We start from the raw sequence: 14777 nt of genomic DNA on the forward strand, positions 1-14777 counted from the left end.
TGTTTTAATCAAATTAGCAGGGTGGCATAGAATTAAATTTTAACACACAATAAAACAAATACATCAAAATAAACTTAGATTTATAAAAGCAGAAATAAGTAATACTTAAGGCAGAATAAAGCCGATAATCAAAAGATTAAAAGCTTGGGGAAATGAAATAGTCTTTGCCTCATGCTGAAAAAATACCCAAGTAGGTACCAGTTGAGACCTCGTTGCAGAGTGTGTTCTAAAATGTCAGAGCTGAACTGAAAAGGTCCTTTGCCTGGTAAACATACACCAGATCTTGGTTCTGAATGGGAACCGAGAGAAGGACCTCTCAGAGCAACTTACAGTTTTTTAAAACTCCCCCCCCCCACACACAAGTTGGCTCTGTGAGGGTTGGAAAGACCCCTGGAACACTGCATGGAAGGAGAGGGCAGATCACTCCTTCAGGCAAGGAGATCCACTTAGTGAGTGATCTACTTAGCGCTATGTTGAATACATCCTATGATATGTAAGGAATGCCCACAAACAAGACCTAAGTATAACAGCGTTCACCTCACTTGTGGATTTCCAGCAACTGGTATTCAGAAGAATATGGCCTCCAACAGTAGCTATAGAACATATGGCTCACAGCCACTGATAGCCTCCATTAATTTGTCTAGTCCTCTCTCAATAATTGCCTCATTCCCTTACAAGGACATTGTATCGGGGGGAAATATGGCAGTTCTCATAGGTCATGAAGGCAGTCACCTTTTTATCCTTACAATTCCCCAGGCAGGAACCGCATGTCTTAAGATACAGTTGCTTCCTGGGAACATTTAAAAAGACTATGCGGGACTTCCGGAGGCGGCGCAAAACGGCAATGGCGGTCCTCTTTACTGTGTGAAGAGGGGCTCCGCGAAAAAGGGTCGTCCGCTGCGGCAAAGCGGAGACCCATTAAGACAAACCGTAGGCAGAGCGAGCCTGCGGCCGTGGGACTCGGCGGGTGCCAGAAGCCCCCCCAGAAACGAGGAAGGGACCTCGTAAGAGGCTCCGGAACGTTAAAGGGGGAGCGGCGCTGTGAGTTCATCGCTCTTTTCGCGGAAGTGAAGCCGCGCTGCTGTTGCTGATGAGCGTCGACCTTTCTTCTTGAAAATCATCGGAATTGGCTGCAATTTACCCGTGAGTAAGGGGTACTAAAGATTGACTAAAGATTGACTTAAATTCATTTAATTCGGCTGAAAACGGGAGGCGAGTAACAGGAAGTCCGTCTCCCGGTCCTGCTAATCAGAGCAAAGCAAAGAACCTGATGTGGGCTGAAGCGCTTAAAAGAGATTTGAAATTAGTACGAAGGGGCATTAACAGACTGTGTTCTTCTAGAAATTAAAAAGATTGAAGGATTAAATCTTTTGGTCTATTGCGCTACGGAATCTTCCCCTTATTGTGAAGTGACGTGGAATTGAAGGAGATAACCGAGCTATCGGACTGCCAGTGTTGCAAAGGAGTACTGTCAGGCTGCTGAAACTTTTTCTTAAGTACAAATTGTTGCATTGATGGATACACTATCGCTCTAATACTGATATTGGAACCTTTCTGCTACCTTGTGGCACTATTTTGAAACAGAACTATCTGAAAGCCTCCTTTTCGAACTTGGGGACTAGAAAAGTTGAAATAGGAACTTTGATGGTGGAAAAGAAACTTTCTTTCTTATGAAAACCCCCCCTAGTGGATTTGCGGAGACATAGAGGTCTGGGAACTGTACCTTATTGGGATTTTTTGTGGTTTAATTGTTTACATTCTGGACTTGCCTTTCTCATGGATTGAAAGACTATTTGACCTTGAACAGAGGCAGCTGGGGAATGAGTGGCTCAGGGAAAACAAGAGCATCTAAAGCTAAGGAAGCTTTAGCTGAGGAAGCTAAAGAAAAGAAAAAAGATAAGAGAGCTGGGCAGCTTGTTCAAACAACGTTGACTCATCAACGCAGATCTTCGGTACCAACTGTGCTGACGGCGCAGGAGGAAGAAGTTGAAACGCTTGCAACAGAAGATATGGCAACTGGAGGAACTGATCTAGTCTTGAAACAAATTTTGGAACAACTGGCACTTTTGAATAAGAAGGTGGACGATCAGTCATCCAAAATTGACAGAGCTACATCTACTATCAGCAAGTTAACAGATCAGGTTTCCCAGCATACTCAGGCTATTGAGAAATTGCAAGGAGCTACGGCGGAGAACTACAAATTAGCTGTGGAAGCCAATCAAAAAGCTGAGCAAGCGTGCAAAAAGGTGGAGGAGATCAAAGGGGAAGTAAGACCTCTGAAAAGACAGGTAGGAGAACAGCAAGCCTACCTGTCAATGGTGGAACTGAAAAGTAAGGAATGTAATCTTAGGCTGAGGGCCGTCCCAGAGCTGGAGCAGGGCAACCTAGAGGAATTTTTGACGCAGTTGTTTTCTAAATTTTGGGGGGTTGAGGAAGATAAAGACTTCAAAATTGTGACGGCCTTCAGATTGGGAAGATCGGTTAAGAAAGACAAGTCCAGAGACTGTTTGGTTTGTTTGAGAACAAGAGAGGAAAGAGACAAGATATTAGGCCAACATTTTAAAAAATCTCTGGAAGTTGAAGGCAAAAGGGCAGAGATTTATAGAGACATTCCTAAATATCTGCTGGACCTTAGAGCCTCATATACAGACTTGGCTAAATTGTTAAGGTACAACGCAATCCCTTACAGGTGGGAATTTCCTCAAGGTCTATCATTCACCTATAAAGGAAAGAAGGTAAGAATTAAAACACCAGAGGACCACCAGAAGTTTCTACACGACAACGAGGAGGACCTCCAAAAGAGAGCTGTAGATTCCTGGCCTCCACCACCGGGATTACCACCAAGACCCGTACCATCTGGAGGCGGACCGGCACCACAGCCTTCGGGAACGGAGGACAAATTAGATACCCAACTGTGATATTTAAGAAGTAGACCAGGATGTCTCTACAGCTTCTTAGTTGGAACATAAATGGCGGGAATTCTCCAGAAAAACGGAGAAAAGTATTTCATATTTTGAAAAAAGAACAATTGGACATTATCTGCCTGCAAGAAACACATGTGACAAGACTCCACAGAAAAGTGTTAATTAACAAAAGGCTAGGCCAAGAATTTATCTCATCGGACAAAGTTAAGAAAAGAGGAGTGGTGATATATGCAAAGGAGAACTTGTCACCAAAATTCGTATTCAAAGATGAACAGGGTAGAATTTTGGCAATTGAAATTCAGACACAAGGAGAAAAGTTTTTAATTCTAGGAATATACGCCCCAAATGATGGAAAATCGGAATTTTTTAAGAAGCTGCATGAGACTATGCTGGACTATTTGGATTACAACAACATTATCATGTTGGGAGATATGAACGGAGTCGCCTCAGTGAATATGGATAAGTCGCAAAGTGCTAATATAACGAAAGACGGCAGACTACCAAAAACCTTTTTTGAAATGACTGACAATTTGGATTTGATTGACATATGGAGGATCAAGAACCCTCTAGGGAAAGAAGGAACTTTCTTTTCTGAGGCCCACATGACATGGACGCGAATCGACCAAATATGGATAACTAGAGGGCTGGCACCTAAGACCAGAAAAGTGGAAATCTGCCCAAAAACCTGCTCCGACCACAATGCTTTGAGAATGGAATTGAGATTAAATACAACCGGATCTTTCAGATGGAGAATGAATGACGCTTTGTTAAGAGATCAGGAGATTGTTAAGAAGGCCCAAAAAGTTTTAAAGGATTATTTTGAAATAAACTTAAAGACAAATGTGGAAAAAAGAACAATCTGGGACGCAAGTAAAGCAGTTATGAGAGGGTTTCTAATACAGCAGAACACGATTAAAAAAAGGCTCTGGAATGAAAAGAAGGAGAAGATTTTGGAGAAAATAAGAGAAGGAGAGAAAAAACTGAGATCCAGGCCTAAATCAAAGGAAGTATTGAGAGAAGTGAAGTTTTTCCAGGCACAATATTCGAAACTGATAAATCAAGAGGTGGAATGGAAAATTAAACAAATGAAACAAAGATCCTTTGAATCTGCTAACAAGTGCGGGAAGTTGTTGGCTTGGCAGTTGAAAAAGAGACAAAAGCTTAACACAGTTACAAATCTAGAGATTGAAGGGAGAATGGTTCAGAAACCCGAGGAAATTAGAAAGTGTTTCCAGAGATATTTCAAAGAACTCTATTCACAAAGGCCACAAAAAGGCTCGGAGGTGGACCAATTTGTCATAACTAATGGATTACAAAAAAATACCCCAGGAAATGAGAGCAACCCTGAACTGTAATATTACAATCCAAGAACTTGAATGCGCCATTCAGAACCTCCAACTGGGCAAGTCTCCGGGACCTGATGGACTTACTTCCAAATATTACAAGGCATTGAAGGATTCATTGATACAACCATTGTTGGAAGTTTGTAACCAGATTATGGAGGGGAGGAAGGCACCGGAAACGTGGAAAGAAGCTTTCATCACGTTGATACCAAAATCAGAAACTGAAAAAACTCAACTTAAAAACTACCGTCCTATCTCACTCCTAAATGTGGATTACAAAATTTTTGCTGACATTTTGGCAAGTAGGTTTAAGAAAGTATTAAATGAAGTGATTCATAAGGACCAAGCAGGCTTTCTCCCTGGCAGACATTTATTTGATAACACAAGAAACATCATTGACATTTTGGAATTTTTACAGATTAACTCAAATACAAGAGCGGTGTTGATCTTTATTGATGCGGAGAAAGCCTTTGACAACATTTCTTGGATGTTTATGAAGAAAAATTTGGAAAGGATGGGAGTAGGGCGGGGGTTTGAAAATGGAATAGAAGCAATTTATTCAGAACAAAAAGCTAAATTGATAGTAAACAACGTGGTGACAGAGGAGTTCAAAATTGAAAAAGGGACACGACAGGGGTGCCCTCTATCTCCTCTGTTGTTTATTTCAGTCCTGGAGGTGCTATTGAATATGATTAGAAATGACCGGCTGGCACAGGGAATTGTGGTCGGAGAGAAACAATATAAACTGAAAGCATTTGCAGATGACTTGGTATTAACATTACAGGAGCCAGCCTCTAGTACTAAAAGAGCGTTAGAATTAATTTCTGACTTTGGTCGGGTGGCGGGATTCAAGTTGAATAAACAAAAAACTAAAGTTTTAGCAAAAAACTTGATAACTACTGAAATAGAGGAGTTCAGAAAAGAAACAGAACTAAATGTGGTTAAAAAAGTAAAGTACTTAGGGGTGTACCTGACCTCCAAAAATTTGAATTTGTTTAAGGACAATTATGAGAAATGTTGGTCAGAGATCAAAAGAGACTTGGAAACATGGTCAAGACTGAAACTTTCCTTGTTGGGTAGAATAGCTGCTATAAAGATGAATGTATTGCCGAAAATGCTATTTTTGTTTCAGGCCCTCCAGATCGTGGATAAGGTGGAATGTTTTGGAAAATGGCAGAGGGATATGTCTAAATTTGTCTGGCAGGGCAAAAAGCCCCGAATAAAGTTTAAAATACTAACAGATGCGAAAGAAAGAGGGGGGTTTGCCCTGCCGGACTTGAAGTTATATTATGAATCTGCAGCCCTCTGCTGGTTGAAGGATTGGATTTTGTTGGAGAACACCGATGTCCTCGACCTGGAGGGATTTGATAATGCTTTTGGGTGGCATGCATATTTGTGGTACGACAAGGTTAAAGTTCATAAATCGTTTAAAAACCATATTGTCAGAAGGGCAATTTTTATGGTCTGGTCAAAATATAAAGACTTATTGGAGAGTAAAACTCCGAGGTGGCTCTCACCGATGGAGGCCAAAGCACGTAAAAGACTCAATATGGAGGCCCACTGGCCTAAATATTTGGAAATAATTGAAAAAATTGGAGATAAATGGAGGTTGCAGAGTATGGAAAAGTTAAAAAACAAGGTGCGAGATTGGTTGCATTATGCTCAAATCCAGGAAGTTTTTAAAGCGGACAAAAAAGTGGGTTTCCAGGAGGAAAAATCGAAACTAGAGACAGAGTTGCTTGAGCCAAAATCTAAGTTAATTTCGAGAATGTACAACTTGCTGCTTAAGTGGAATACACAGGATGAGATTGTTAAATCCTCCATGATAAAGTGGGCGCAGGACTTGGGGCACAACATTATGTTTGAAGACTGGGAAAGGTTATGGAACACCGGAATGAAATTCACGGCATGTAGTGCCTTGAAGGAAAATATTATGAAAATGACATACCGGTGGTACATGACCCCAGTCAAGCTTGCAAAGATATATCACCTGTCTGATAATAAATGTTGGAAATGTAAAGAGGAGGAAGGGACATTTCTACACCTCTGGTGGACCTGCCCGAAGGTGAAGGCCTTCTGGGAGATGATACATAATGAACTAAAAAAGGTGCTTAGACTTACCTTACCCAAGAAACCGGAGGCCTTCCTCCTGGGCATGGTAGACCAGAGGGTGGCTAAGAAAGATAGAACTTTTTTTATGTACGCTACTACAGCAGCAAGGATCTTGATGGCAAAGCACTGGAAGACACAAAATCTACCCACACTGGAAGAATGGCAGACGCAGCTGATGGATTATATGGAACTGGCTGAAATGACTGGCAGAATTCGAGACTCGGGAGAAGAAGAAACGGAGGAAGTTTGGGAAAAATTTAAGGACTATTTGAAAAAGCATTATAAATTGTATGAATGTTAAAAAATGCTTCTCTCTAGGAAATTATAGCTTCAGTATCGGTAAATCTTTGAATTGGTAAATAAGGCACAACAAGACAGAAGTGGTGTAATGAAATAATTTTATTGTGTTGAAACTAAAAATTAATGGGTTCGGATTGAAATGTCTAGAGACCAGATATCACGATAAAATGGAAGATATATTATTATGTTTAAAATAAGTCAACAAATTGCTGAGGTTTTGGTTTTACAGAGAATGCAGAGTCCGGAAGAGGGGGGGAGTCCACTAGATTTATGGAAATATGTATTTGGAATTTGAATTTTGTATATTATAAACTTAATAAAAATTATATTAAAACATGAAAAAAATAAAAATAAAAAGACTATGCGGAAGGACACTGTAGGGAAAAGCTCCTCTTGGACAATCTTGTAAATACAGTGCAAACATATGCACAGATTCATGAAACAATCATGCTGTTTAATCTGAGATCCATGTTCTGATCTGTGCATGGGTCCTCAGTAGGCAAAATGTGTAGATTTAATCCAAGATGTTGTATGAACCAGAATCCACTTCATCCCTACATCTTAGACTGTATGTCCACTAATAAAACACATGAATTAACAACCCTGTAATTTATGTTCTGGCCTCAAATCAGTTTAACCAAATCAAAATATAAAAGTAAGTTTCATACCTGATCTTTGGAAAAAGCTTTGACGTGTATATTCTTGACTGTCTGAATTACACCATCATAAAATTTTACAGTGTAAGTACCTGAAATTTAAAAGAAACTCCGCTTATAAACTGAAGCAGCAACTCTACAGTGTGCTAATTACTCAAAGCATAAACACAAAGTGATTCACACGTAAGAGTAGTCTTCCCCAACCTGGTGTCCTTCAGGTGTTTTGAATTACAACTCAATCAACCTCAGATATCATGGGCAATAGGCAAGAGTGGGGTAAAAGCAATCTTCAGAAGTTCCAGATCCCAAGTTTCCATCACTGTGAAAAACTGGGTTTGATTGCAATAAATTCTATTTTTACAAAGGAAAATGTTGAGATTTCAAATCTGCTTAATAGCTTTTATTTCCATCGAGTGGAAATAAATACGAAAAGCTATTGCATTGCAGTGAAACTTAGCTTTCTATAAACAGAAAGGCTCCTTCATTCCATGGACACCTTTGCTCTTGTAGGTAAAAGGTGGTAGGGGCAATTTTAACCAAAAACCTCTTTTTCTTGAGAATTCACCCAATCTCCAGAGCAGGTTTTGAGAGAGCATAAGGAGCTGCAGGGGGGAATCTGAGAAGTTGCCTCCACACCCTTCTTCCACCAAAAGAAATGTCTGGATCCAAACGAATGGAACTTACACATGCCCATACTACTAGAAATTAATCCACAAAATTGTCTCACATTACCTTTTCACTCTCACATAATTAGTGTTCATACCAATTCAAATATTCATAACATTCATAAGCAGTGGTCATAAAAATTGGGAATAGCACGGAACATATACAGCAGCTACTCATTTTCAAGACGACTTCTGAAAGCAGTCATAAAGGATGTATCTCTACAGTGTACTCTGAAATTAACAATTATGCCTTACCATCCTTGTTAACAGAAGTAACTTTGGCTGGATAAAAACGACAATCAGACCAGCAAGCCAACACTTGGTCATTTATATGAAATCCCTAAAAAATTAAAACATAGAGAAGTGAGTGTTCAGGATACACTGCTGCATCATAGCAATAATAAAATAATCTATGCAGTAAACAAAACATTCCTGCAGCAGACTTCCCCACCAATTATTTTACAAACGATTTTAATAATTGTACTCAGCCTATGGGGCTGTCAAGGCAGGGTGATCATCATAAACAGCAAGATTATTGAACACTTGGGTGCAGAAGAGTGTGTTATTTGTATAAAAAATGGGAAATTGCCATGAAAAATGACAATAATAAGGATACAATCCTATACCCACATATCTGGGAGTAAACTTCACTGAAGTCGGAGGGAATTACTTCTGAGTAAGCAAGAGTAGAACCTCTGCAGGCCTAATTAAAGCCAACAGGCCACTTTAGCTAAACCACACCCACATGCCAATCACCTACATCATACACAATGCCATATACGGGAAAGTAAAAAGGTGACCAGACAGGGCCAAAGGGGTCTTCTGAAATGTTGCCAATCACCTGATTGGCAGGAGTTCAAAAGTGCTTTGAAGCACGGCTTATCAGCTGATTGTTGGAACTTCAAGTGATTCATCGCATGATGTTACTGTGACATCCACCTATCAAATTGGACCACATGGATTTGGGGTAAGAAATCTGGCCCACCAGACTGCACTGTAAAGCAAACTTCACAGCAGGTGTGGAGAACCAATCAGGTAAATGGGCTGCATCTCTAACTCCTTCATCCCCTGTGGGTCAACAGTAACAGGTGGGAGGGACTGTAGAGAAAATATGTCCATCTGCACATGCGAATAGATTTCAAAAGGGATCACAGCAAGAGCCTTCAGAGAAGTTCTCAGTGGAGGTCTCACTGTTGGTGACACCTGCAAACCCTGCTTATAAACAAACAGGCATTGACTTATACCCACTTGCTTTTCTGCCCCACACCTGATGTCACATTTGAAGTCAGGTGTGGGGCATGTGGGTGTGGTTTGGAGGGGCGAAGCCTTGAGGGCTACATTGGCATCTGTGTTGGGCCCAAATAGGTCCATGGACTGCCCACCCATGCCTTACAGTGACAAACAACATGTCTATAAACAGCAATGTTGCCCAAGGTTACCATATTTCATTTATCATTTTTTCTATCCCACCCCAGCTAAGAAGAAATAGTATGCAAGTTTCTTTTTTAATTATACCAATAATATTTATAAAAAACAATTAAATCTGTATTCACAAGTTTGCAAAGAATTGGGTTGACGTCAAGCTTTAACTTAGGTTGCTTTTACTTACAGAAGATCCTTCGTCATCATGTAATCCTTCTTTCCTTAACTGTATTTTTTCTAAAGGGCGCAAATAAGGACTGTCCCAACAAAACCATTCATCATAGCGGTGATTCCAGCGTTTAAAATGGATTAGCACTTTTCCTTCCTCATAATCAATTTCTTCAATGTGAGCTGGATACCTATGCAAAGAAAGTTAATTTAAAATATTCTTGCCAAAAAAATGGAAATAATTGTCTTGAAGAAGGAGTAACTATATTACAAAGCCATACATTTTGGTAAATATACGAATATGATATACAAATAGCTTCAATTTCCAACTTTTTGTGATTAATTTAATCTTGCTGCTTTTTTATTATTAAGTAAAACTGCTTTCTTTTTCTAGGAAATATGACAAACACCTGAAATCAACATTAACAAAGAGCCAACAGTTTATGTGCTTATGGTTGTGTCTTTTGAATTTTTAAGTCATGGTTTCCAGTCACGGTTTTTATCCATGCTTTTGGTGTGCAGACCTTACACTTTTCGCCATAACTAATTGTGATGGGACGATGAGCTGCTTGTGCGTAAAATGCAAGTCCCTCAGAGTTTGATCAGGTTTTCAAACCTCTGCCTGTGACGGAGCCCCTCCAGCATGGCTGCGTCAATCACTAGTAGAATCCGAAAGTGGCTGCTTTCGGAAACGTTTCCAACATAAAAGCTCCTTAACGGAAACACGTCGTCTGGCCTCTCGGCGTGACAGTTTCCGTCGAGGTGTGGGTGTCCCTATAGGAGGTCCTGAGACCTCCCCACTGGTTTCGCTTGAAGCGTCTCTGAGCCATCCCTCCGACTCACTTTCCCTTGGAGTTCTTGCTCGCCCTCTACTGGTTCCCTCTTCCGCTGCTACTGCTCTCTCAACCTCAGGGAGCCTTTGCACCTGCGGCGCTTTAGATGTCAGTTCCCTGACATCCACCTCCCCTCCAGGGCCCCCTTCACCCCCTCCCGTCTCCTCTCCTACTGGCGGTGAGGAGGTAAAACCCCTGAAAGAACCTCCCTCATCTTCCGACGTCGCGAACACTTCCTTCCACTTGTTGCTGTTCCTACTCTCTAGGTACTCTTCGTCATCAGAGTCCACTCCATCTTCCAACTCCGACTCCGCGAACCCTTCCATTTCCTCTTCCTCATCGGTGGTGCCGAAATACTCCCTCCTAAACCTTGCTATAGGCTGAGGTTTCCTCGGGAACCTTTGGTGGAACGTTTCTGTTAAAACCTCGTCATTGACTTCCTCTGCACTTACCCAGGTGTTTTCTGACTCCGGTTCCCCTTCCCACGCCACCAAATACTCCACCTGATTACCCTTCCACCTGGAATCGAGGATTTCCGCTACATGGTTGCGGCGTTCCCTCTCTTCCAAGGCTGGTCCCCTGACGTGCTCCCCTTCACGTCCCCCCCTGTATGGTGACAGTAACGACCTGTGGAACACTGGGTGCAATTTCATGTGGTTGGGTAATCGGAGTTTGAAAGCTACCGGGTTGACCTGCTGAATCACCTCAAAGGGTCCCAATCTTCTGGGCCTCAGTTTCTTACAACCCCCTTTGAACGGCAACCCTTGGGTTGACAACCACACTTGATCCCCCACCCTTATGGTTTCACCTTCCCTTCTGTTCTTGTCTGCCTGCTTCTTATATTGTGCCTTGGCCCTTTCTAAGTTGAGCTGGAGCTGCTGATGGATGGCTTCCATCTCTTCTACAAAATGTTCAGCCGCTGGAACGCTCCATCTCTCCCCTCCTTCCCCTGGAAATGCCCTGGGGTGACACCCGTAATTAGCCAAAAAGGGACTCATCCCTGTGGACACATTCTCCGCATTATTGTAGGCAAATTCTGCCAACGCCAACTTTTCGACCCAATCGTTCTCTCTGTCATTGACATAACACCTAAGATATTGTTGAAGAATGCCATTTGCCCTTTCCGCCTGCCCGTTGGTTTCAGGGTGCCGGGCAGTTGAAAAATTAACTTCCACGTGTAGCAAGCTCATGAGCTTCCTCCAGAACCTGGAAGTAAATTGTTTGCCTCGATCTGAGATCACCCTCGAGGGAGCCCCGTGCAACCTAAAGATATGTTCCACAAACAACTTCGCCGTTTCTTCCGCTGTGACTGCATGTGAGCATGCTACAAAATGGCACATCTTAGTTAACAGGTCTACTACTACCATGATGGCTGTTTTCCCCTTGGACCTTGGCAGATCCGTCATAAAATCTATTGATATCGCTTCCCAAGGCCGTTCTGGTGTGGGTAAAGGTTCTAATAACCCTGCCGGCGCCCTTCTTTCCCCTTTGGCTCGCTGACATTGGTCACACCCTCTTACATACTCCCTTACATCTTCCCTCACCTTAGGCCACCAAAATTCCCTGGTAACCAACCACATGGTTTTGTGTTGCCCAAAATGTCCCGCCGTGGGGCTATCATGCAACTGCTTGAGTACTCTCCCCCTCAATTCACCTTCGGGTATATACAGTGCCCCTTTGTAATACAATGCCCCATTTCTTTCCTCAAAACCTCCGGGGCTCTCGCCCTCCCCCCTGAGACCTCTGAGCTTATCCTGGGCATATTCATCATTTTCCGTTTCCTCCACCAGTTCCCGTTGCCCCACCAGCGCCGCCCCACACACCCAGCGGTCCTCCGGGATGACATGTCTCTCTTCGATCACCTCCTCCCCTTCCCAATATTCTGGTTTGCGTGAGAGCGCATCCGCCCTGACGTTTTCTGGGCCTGGCACATAACAAATCTCAAAGTTAAATTTGGAGAATTCCTGTGCCCATCTCACTTGTCGTTGGTTGAGCACTCGAGCTGTTCTCCAATACTCTAAATTTTTGTGGTCGGTGCACACTTGCACCTTGTGTTGTGCCCCAATTAATAAATGTCTCCACCTCCGGAATGCTTCGTGAATGGCAAGTAGTTCCCTGTCATACACCGTGTAATTCCTCTCGGACTTATTCAGTTTCCGCGAGAAGAATGCACACGGTCTCCACTCCGACGCACTCCTCCCCGGTTGAAGAAGGACCGCCCCTATAGCCCGGTCGGATGCATCTGTTTCCACTCTCATGGGTTTTTGTAAATCCACATGCAGAAGTTGTTCTTCCGAGGCGAAAGCCCTTTTCAGTTCTTCAAAGGCTCGATCCGCCTCCACCGTCCAAACAAATTTCTTCTTGCTGCTGAGGCAGTCGGTGATGGGCGCCGTCAAGTGGGCAAAGTTCTTGATGAACTTCCGATAAAAGTTCCCAAACCCCAAGAATCTTTGCACGTCCTTCTTGGTCTTCGGTGTCTTCCATTCCAGTACCGCTTGAACCTTGCCTGGATCCATGGCCAATCCCTTGTCTGACAAGCGGTACCCCAGGAATTCCACCTCCTTGGTATGAAACTGGCACTTCTCCAGTTTCACCCACAGCTGGTTGGCTTGCAGCCTGCCCAACACTTCTCGAACGTCCCTCACATGCTGTTCCTCATCTTCCGAATACACCAACACGTCGTCTAAAAAGGCCACACAGTTCTTGTAGAGCAAAGGTCCCAGAACGTGGTTTATAAAAGCTTGAAAACAGGCGGAGCCCCCTTGTAGACCGAAGGGCATAACGAGGTATTCAAAGGCTCCCAAAGGGGTAAACATGGTGGTCTTCCATTCATCTCCCTTCCTTATGCGTATCAGATTGTACGCCCCCCGCAGGTCCAGTTTTGTAAAAATCTTTCCCTTCCTTACTCTGGTCAAAATGTCGTCAATTCGGGGCATAGGGAAAGCCAGGGGCTCCGACACTGCATTGAGGGCCCTGAAGTCACACACCAGTCTCGGTTTGTCTGTGTTCTTTTTGTCCACAAAAAACACTGGGCTGCCCCCCACCGCTCGGGACTCTCTGATGAAACCTCGCTTCAAGTTTTTGTCAATGAACTCCCTCAGCTCCTGCATCTCCCTGTCTGACATGGCGTACAGCTTGCCTACTGGGAGTTGGGCCCCTGGGAGTAGGTTGATTTGACAGTCAAAGGGTCTATGCGGTGGCAGTTTGTCTGCTTCCCTTTCGCTGAATACGTTGCTCAGATCTGCGTATTGCGGGGGCACCTTCCCTTTGCCCATCACTTCCATCCCCGCTAGGGTGACTCTGTCTCCTCCCGAGACCTTCCCCTCCTTGCAGTGTTCTAGGCAATGCGCTGACCCAAAGGAGACCACCCTCTGATGCCAGCCCACTAGCGGATCGTGTAGCGCCAGCCAGCTCATCCCCAAAATGATGGGCGCTCCTCCCAGGATGGCCACATTAAACGCTATCTGTTCGGTGTGCCTTGCCACTCTCATTATCATCGGGACGGTCTGTTGGCTAACTTCTCCCCCCAACAGCTCTCTGCCGTCAATCGTAGTCACCTGCAAGGGGTTACTTAAAGGGATGGTCTGTATCTGGTGCTCAGCTGCAAACTCCTTACTCATGAAATTACAGGAGCTGCCTGAATCCAAAAGCGCCTTGACCTTTAGTGGGTGTCCGTTTGGCAGTTCTAGTAACACCTCTATCACTAAAGCAGGTCTGGGAGGTTCTGGCATGGGCACTTTCATTGCTCTTTGGCCTGGCTGCTGTGCCCCGACGGTGGCAGCCAGGCGTTGGCTTTTACTTGCTCCTTGCTTTCCTCTTCCTTTCCCCCAACAGCTCCTGCCATCCCTTGCCATTCCTTTCTTTGTGGGCAGACTCTGGCAAAGTGCCCTGGCTGTTGGCAGAGATAACATCTCTTGGCGCTCTTTCCCTCCTTCTTCCGCCCTTCACTGGGATTTGAAACTGCGCGCGCCCGCGCTGTTCCAACTTCCATCGGCTCTGCCGGCGGGAAAGATGGCTCTGGAATGTCTGGAATGCGGAACTCCCTCCAACGGTCTCCTTTCCCTTCCCGCCTTTCCAAAGCCCTCGCCTCCTGGCGCGCTCCTATGGCCAGCGCAGATTTGGTTAATTGGTCCATAGACTCCGCCCTGGGCCCCCGGGAAAGCTCATCTTTGACGGTTGAAGAAAGCCCCTCTTCGAAAAGCATTTGGATGGGCTCCGCCGATAGGTCCCACCCCAATTTATGAATCAGCATAGTAAATTCAGTCCAGTACTCACGGACAGATCTGCTTCCTTGCTGGCAAGCCATTAACTGCCTTCGCACCACCCCCTGCTCAATATCGCTGGAAAACATCAG

General features: G+C 43.9%; 1 protein-coding gene across 2 annotated transcripts in view; it reads right to left on the minus strand.

Moving 5' to 3' along the window:
• PHF20 (PHD finger protein 20) overlaps positions 1 to 14777 on the minus strand; it is a 50031-nt gene that overhangs the window by 19554 nt on the left and 15700 nt on the right. For both annotated transcript variants that reach the window (XM_081916717.1, XM_081916716.1), the window contains exons 3-5: positions 9610 to 9781; positions 8256 to 8340; positions 7348 to 7427 (exon numbers count right to left, since the gene is read on the minus strand). In XM_081916717.1, coding sequence (XP_081772843.1) covers positions 7348 to 7427; positions 8256 to 8340; positions 9610 to 9781 — 337 coding nt within the window. The remainder of the gene's footprint in view (positions 1 to 7347; positions 7428 to 8255; positions 8341 to 9609; positions 9782 to 14777) is intronic.

Source organism: Podarcis melisellensis (genome assembly GCF_964234715.1).
Source record: "Podarcis melisellensis genome assembly, chromosome: 6".
Lineage (NCBI taxonomy): Eukaryota > Metazoa > Chordata > Lepidosauria > Squamata > Lacertidae > Podarcis > Podarcis melisellensis.